A 7,718-nucleotide genomic window follows, 5' to 3' on the forward strand; every position below is an offset into this window, starting at 1 on the left:
TGATTCATCGTTTATTTCTCTCCCTTACATTTAAATGCATCTGAAGGGAATTTGATTTGATAGTTTTTGCACATTTTATAAAGATGTCTATGTAGTCTGCTAGATTGTGTGTGAGTTATAATATTGCATCTGTCCCTAAATACATCAACTCTTCATCAAGTCTGATTTAATGTTGTAGGATATATGCACACATTTATATGCACTTGACATATGAAACACATCAAACTGATTTTAAAAGCAGTGTTAAGAGTCATGATCATACTGAAAAAAAGATGTATTTTTCACATTTAATTAAATGTGTTACAGGCCATTTCTTTGTAATTGTTTGTGAAATTTAACAGCGTAAAAATAGTTTCTACATTGTCACAATTGACACTTCAGTTCTAAAAGACAAAACACACGCTGCACAAATAAATCCCATCATAACAGCTGTTTTCTGAGCCGCTGCATTAATGTCTCTCTGTGTAAAGAGAGGAGAGTACAGAACTAAAGTGCTGTCAGATTCGTTAGGATAGTAAGAAATGCTCCTAATGAGCCCAAAGTGCAAAATCATTAAAGTAACATTCAGTCAGAGTCACTAAAGCAGAACATGTGATGAATCACAGGAACACATTCATACAGCACATGCATGAAACAATCACAGGTTTGTTCTGACACAACCAAAAACTCAAGAATAAACCAGACAGTTAAGTGCTACATAAATAGCTCTCTATGAACTTTTCATTCCTCTGCATTATGGTGGGTAAATGATAACTCTGTTGTGTTTTTATGCATTTGGCTGGTTGATGCACAACATCGGGCTGATGCTGTTCATGCAATATTAATGATTTCTGTGTTTGATTTTAAACACATTTTAATCTTTTTTTTTTTTCTATGCTAAGTTGGTAAATTACGTTTCTGCAGTTTTTATGCAGTTTGCTGTTTTTATGGTCAAAGGCATATGATTGTAGCTCTTTTAACTTTTGAAATATTTCATAATAAAACTTTCCTAGTTTATTTTAAATTCCTTTGCCTTTGAAGACACTTTATATTTTTACATGCCATCTTCCAAATAATATGAGCTCATTAGAGTTATAAATAAATAAATATTAATAAAATATTAATAAAATAATATGCAAATATACAAAATCATCAGTTTTCCTATTCAGCTTATGCTGTGTTAATAATTAAACATATTATTGGGCTGATGCTGATAATGCAATGTTAAGATTTCAATGCTTGCCTTTTCTTTAAAAACGTTAATTATGATAAATGATAATCCTGCTATGTTATGCATTTAGGTATTTTTATGCATATGCATGAACTCTTTCAAATAATAGGAGCCCTTAAAAGCTCATAAAATAATCTAATTAAAATGCATTTTAAAGTATAAAAATCACATTATTTTAAAAGTATTTAACATACTGTATGCTGTAGTCCTGCACACAAATATAAATGTCCCTGTTCAGCTTATCTTTTTATTTATGCATGCAATATATCATTTATTTAAACGTTTGATTTTAAGGACATATTTGTGTATTGTTTATGCTAAGTATGTAAATGATAACCCTGCTGTGTTTGTGCATTTGTGTGTTTTATGCATAAACATATTCCATGTAGTCTTTCAAATAATATGAACTCTTAAAAGTGCATAAAATAAAATAATTAAAATGCATTCTAAAAATCAAAAGAATATCACATGTATTTGCTGTAGGCCTACGCAAAAAAATATACATTTTCCTATTAAGCTTATATTCTGTTAATAAATTTTTGCATATTATTTGTCTAATGCTTTTCATGCAGCATTTATGATTTCAGTGCTTGATTTTAAACACATATTTGTTTATTTTTTATGCTAAGTAAATAAATGATAACCCTGCTACGTTCATGCATTTAGATTGCTTTTTTATGAGTGCATGTTTTTATGCATAAAATATTTCATGTAGTTTTTCAAATAATATGAACTCTTAAAAGCGCATAAAATAAAATCATTAAATGCATTTCATCTTATATGCTGCTGTTTTTTTTTTTTTTTTTTTTTTTTGCATATTATTGTACTGATGCTGTTGATGCAACATTAATGATTAGAGTTTTTTATTTGAAGGACATTATTACTGAACGTAGTCAGACGTTACTGATGCGTGCGCTGACGGTCCTGCTCTCCGTCTGTCTCTCATCCTCTCGGTAGCTATGCTCCAGCTGCATCTTCTCCGGGTCCGAGCTGCTCACGTCTCCATGGCAACCGTCAGTGCCGCTGGGCGGGGTCTGGTTAAAAAGGGGCGGGGTCTTGGTTTTCACCACCTTGTCGAAGTAGGCGAGATACGCCACGTATTTTCCCGTGGCAGAGAGAGACACGATGGGTGTGAACTCGTAGCCCCACAGGATCTCGTCGGGCAGGTAGGAGGTGCGCACCTGACAGGTGGCTGATGTGGGTTCCACTGTGGAGCTCATCATCACCAGGAGCTCAAAATCAGCCGGACCCGGATCTGGGTCCGTCCATCCGCCTGAAACAGACACAATGAGTGTTTCTACAAGAAGTTTTCTGAAAGGTGAAGTGATTCATGAAGCAGAAGCTGTCACTGTTTTTGCAATTCTGTTTAGTGCCACTGGAGGCGCAGTGTTTGCAATCCCAAAAGTTTCAAAACCTAGTTACATTTTCAGATGAAATATAAATAGATTCAATTAATAAAAAAAATTTCTAATTAAAATTTTTAATAAATGAGTAATTAATAAAATGTAAATTAAATTAAAATTAAAATGTATTTTATATTTAATTATATATTTAATATTAAATACATTTAATATTTAACCATTTTAAATAATTAAAAATGTATTAATAATAATAATATTTAACATATTTTTTGACATTTTAATAAATAAAATGTATTTATAAAATTTAATAAGTTTAATAAAAGTTAATCGAATTAAAATATATTAATTGCTAAATGTTTTTTAGGCATCACACTTTTTTACATGACTCTTCCTATTGTCAAGAATCCATTATTTACTTAAAATTAAATAAAAACAGAAAATCATTATATAAAATAAAAACAAAAGGAAATTGTTTCTACTTTTGTTGTTGTTTTCTGTCCCTGATAATAATATTTACCCCTCACCAACTTGGAATTATAAGTTTCTATCTGCATTCTGAGCAGTTTTGAGATATTGAGCTTCAGTGTTTTTTCTTCCATAGACTTCTGTATAGAATGCTTTTTGTGTCCTAAAATGTACAGCTTACAAAAGAAACCTCACATAATGTAAACAGGCTGTCACAGAAGAAGAATAGAATAATACAAAAGTCAGATAGAAACTTATGATTCTAAGCTGATGCCTGTGCTGTGCTGAAAATACTTTACCTGATTTATTATTCCTATAGTCGAAAATGACTGGCCTTTCCAAAATTGCTTGTAAATGTCTCATAACACTATACTTACTATATGTGACCCTGGAGCACAAAAGCATGTATGGGTCACAATTATGCCTTTCTTTTTTATGCCAAAAATCCTTAGGATATTAAGTAAAGATCATGTTCCATGAAGATATTTAGTCAATTTCGTACCATAAATAAATCAAAACTTAATTTTTGATTAGTAATATGCATTGCTAAGAACTTCATTTGAACAACTTTAAAGATTATTTTGGTCCAGGGTCACATTTTACCAATAAATATTGGATTCAATTTATTTTTTCAACTTGTTTTCTTTGAAATAGCAATGCTTCTGTATTTCTTTCTGGGCTGGATTGAGGCCTGACTGATCTGAACTCATGCACATCAGTTTTTGAGTTAATAAAAACCATTGTTGGGTAAACTTTGCGGATGTTCAGAGGACGGTGGCGGGATCTGACCCTTGTCGGCCCATCGGCGCAGCGGGCTCTGCTCGTCGATGATGTGGTAGAAGGTGAGCGGGAGGATGAGGAAGGGGCTCTCGCTGGCCGTGTCCACGCTGAAGCTCACGTTCTTCTGATCCAAACGCACCGTCTCGCCCTCCTTCGGTGCGCACGGCTGTAAAAGCTTCCCAGTCACCTGAAAAAAATAAATAAATCACATTAATTGCATTTGACCTCAAAGAACTTGTGCATATTTTACTGCCAAACCATAGTTTCCACATGAGCACATTTCCATGTTCAAGGTTCAGACGCTCGATGATGCTCCAGAAGGTAAAACCATGCATTAAGATCAGGGGCGTGAAAACTTTTGAACAGAATGGAGATGTTTACATTTTTCTTATTTTGCCTAAAAATCTTTTTTTTTTTTCTTCATTTAGTACTGCCCTTCAGAGGCTACAGTAGATACTAACATGTTTCCCAGAAGGCAAAATAAGTCAAATCTACCCTGATCTTCAAATTCAAAACTTTGTTAAGGTGATAATTGTCTCCTCCGGTTACCTGGCAGCCCAGCAGCAGACTCTTGCGCATGTTAGCGACTCGTATCATGAGACACGGTCGTCCGTCGTGATTAGCGATCACAGCATGCTGACTGAACCGAATCGTCCCGCCACGCTTCTTCGGCCGAGCCACCTGAGACAGACAGGTGTGGGTCATATTTCACCCACAAATACAGATGTTTATTGGTTTTCTGTGTTGAGGTGATTAATAGGATGCACACCTTGGCGAGGAAGGTTCCGGTGATGAAGATCTCCATGGCGGTGGTGATGAGGAGCTGGATGATGAGCAGGACGATGGCAGACGGACACTCCTCCGTGATGCAGCGGTATCCGTATCCGATGGTGGTCTGAGTCTCCAGCGAGAAGAGAAAGGCTGCGGTCAGCGTTTGCATCTGCATCACACACACACTGTGGTTTGCTGGAGGATCGAACTCTACAGGAAGAAAGACAAAGATCAGACTGATGCACACAAACAAACACGGGGATGTGATAGGGGGAGTATAATAATAGTATAACAATTATTCCTAAATAGCTAAGAATCATCCACAATAAGTACAGGAACATGAATTGAGAAAGTCTCTTTATGCTGATTTGACTTTTATCTTACCGAGCAGGTCTCCGTGCACCAAAGCCAGCAGGTACCACAGCAGTCCGAAGGTGAACCAGGTTCCCACAAAAGTGGCACTGAACAGAATCAGTTTGTACCTCCACTGCATGTCCACAAAGGTGGTCCAGGGGTCACGCAGGTACAGAGCGCCACACCCACTCACGTACTCGATGCTGACGTTGCTCCGCCCATCCTTGGTTAGGACCCGCCTCCGGTGTGCCACCTGACTCCCATGCCCCGCCCCTCCGAGCAGAGGCTTTAGAATGTCTGTCTGTGTCTGGGAGTGGCACACCTTCTGAGGGGCGGGGCTGTGCGATGGAGGGGGTGTGGCCGACATCATCTGAAGAAGAAACTTTTGTAACTTTTTTTTTTTCTTTAGTAAAGCATTAAGTTAAGTTCACATTAACGTAAGCATTTGGTAGATGCAGTAAAATTGGCAATTTTTTGTATGGTTTGTTCAAATGATTCAAACACAAGGTCTTTTTCTGCTTGAAACACAAATGTACACATTTAGATGTCATGATATCCAGCTCATTCAGTGGCCTCCGGTGTTTTCTGCAGTACTTCTGTTTTGTGGTGTAGATTTCAGTCCACAGGGAGAAGATCATGTTGAATACAGAACAGATTATTTTACACGTGAGAGACTTTAACCAACGATGAGCTGAATGAGACGAACTAAATAAGGCCGTGTGAAAAAAAAGTCTAGACTGTCTGTCCTCATCCGCCAGATAAACTCTTTACACAGCAAAAAATGATGTTTTTCTTTAATACTTTAGACTTGTGTTCCAGTGCAAATATACTGTTATACTATGAGTAAAGAGAGCTAAACTAAGTGAGTTTATGTTTAAATCAAGACCAAGAAAAATAATACTGTTTTCCTTCTGAGTTGATTTGTCTGATCCCATTGAAATTATATATATATATATATATATAAATGTTTTTAATTTAAACATATACCCACTTCATTTTGAGACCGTTTTTTAAAAACAAGACTTAAAAAACCAAAACAAAAAGTACCTGCATAGAAATGTATAAATCTAAATATCTGCATATTTTTCAAGTCCAAACACGCATTAAACCAAAGTCTCTTTTCTTTCTCAGGAGAATGATTCATGGTAAAGATTGAAGGTGTGTAATACTCGGGATGTGTTTTAGCCTCTCTTCCACCTTATCAGTTCTCTCTCCCTCTCTCTCTCTCTCTCTCTCTCTCCCTCTCTCTCTCCGTCTCTCTCTCTCTCTCTCTCTCTCTCTCTCTCTCTCCCTCTCTCTCTCCCTCTCTCTCTCTCTCTCTCTCCCTCTCCGTCTCTCTCTCTCTCTCTCTCCCTCTCTCTCTCTCTCTCTCTCTCTCTCTCTCTCTCTCTCTCTCTCTCTCTCTCGGGTACAAAGGAACGTATTGTGTGAAACACTAACCAATGAGACCAAACCGACCGCTGACAAACATATCTTTGTGTGTGTGTGTGTGTGTGCTTGTGAGTGTGCTTGTGTATGTGTGTGTGTGTGTGTGTGTGTGCTTGTGTATGTGTGTGTGTGTGTGTGTGCTTGTGTGTATGTGTGTGTGTGTGCTTGTGTGTGTGCTTGTATATGTGTGTGTGTGTGTGCTTGTGTGTGTGCTTGTATATGTGTGTGTGTGTGTGTGTGGCACAATAGCAGCTCATTAGTATTCCAAAGTGGATAACGATCCCCCCTCCGCAGATCTCAACCCTCAGTCTTTCTTTCTTTCTGTCTTGCTTTCTTTCACAGTTTAATATGCGCCCATAAACACACACAGAGTTAAACTCAGGATTTTTTTAGGTTTTCCCACAGATTTGGCTGTTTTCTCAACCCTAACCTGAGTGCATGTGATAAATCATTGCACTGCAACACCAGCGCAAGCTTCTTTGTTTCCCAGGACATGATGAAATGCATTAATAAGAGCAACATCCGTAACGCATAACAGGCAACTTCTGTGTGTAAAGTGCTTAATAAATACAAATATTGCAACTGTTACAAAGATGTATCAACTTTATGTTTTTCATATGCATAAATCAATACTGCAGTGTAGTTCAGTTTTTCTACTTTAGAATTTCACACTTAATTCAATGTGTTACATTCTGTTTCATAGTAATTTTCTGGGAAATTTGCCATCAGTTTCTAGGTGAAAATTGTTGCAAAGTTAATCCAAAAGCAATGTTTTTTCCCCCCAGAGAAATAGATGAATCTGTCAGGAGAGACGGTGCATGACGTGTGCAGCACCTGTTGTTCAGAAGTTCTTTACTCTTTAACCAGGAGCTTCATCAAACCCCTTCAGAAAGTAGAGTTTGCATGTGTGTGTGTGAAATCCAGCGTCTTACCTTGTCATTCAGAGAGCTGCGAGGCTGCTGTATATTAACACATGCGCTCAGGTGTTCAGAAGCTGAGGTTCATCAGATGCTACATTCAGCTTTATGATCTCAGCTACATGTTGATGCTCCGTAAACTAACTTTACTAAACAAGTCTCTGCAGAATGACTCAATCTCTCAGGAGCAAATGACATGCTTTTATAAACTGGCCCATCTCTCTCTCTCTCTCTCTCTCTCTCTCTCTCTGTCTCTCTCTCTCTTCATTCAGCTCATTCAGCACGTGTTTGTTCTGCAAAACTCCTAAAAGTATTACACCTAGGATTCAGCTTTTTATTTCCTCTTGTTTATAATATAATATAATATAATATAATATAATATAATATAATATAATATAATATAATATAATATAATATAATATAATATAATAT

At 36.8% G+C, this 7,718-nt stretch overlaps 1 protein-coding gene across 1 annotated transcript; it reads right to left on the reverse strand.

Annotated features, from left to right (window-relative positions):
* Positions 1–261: 261 nt before the first annotated feature.
* Positions 262–7,499, reverse strand: kcnj10b (potassium inwardly rectifying channel subfamily J member 10b). Its single transcript, XM_026205402.1, has 6 exons — positions 7,302–7,499; positions 4,972–5,311; positions 4,586–4,797; positions 4,366–4,497; positions 3,826–4,003; positions 262–2,483 (listed from the first exon to the last, which is right to left on the reverse strand). The coding sequence occupies exons 2-6, from the start codon at positions 5,309–5,311 to the stop codon at positions 2,104–2,106; spliced, it is 1,242 nt and encodes a 413-aa protein (XP_026061187.1). The 5' UTR covers positions 7,302–7,499; the 3' UTR covers positions 262–2,103.
* Between the last annotated feature and the right edge of the window lie 219 nt (positions 7,500–7,718).

This window comes from Carassius auratus, chromosome 27 (genome assembly GCF_003368295.1).
Source record: "Carassius auratus strain Wakin chromosome 27, ASM336829v1, whole genome shotgun sequence".
Taxonomy (NCBI): domain Eukaryota; kingdom Metazoa; phylum Chordata; class Actinopteri; order Cypriniformes; family Cyprinidae; genus Carassius; species Carassius auratus.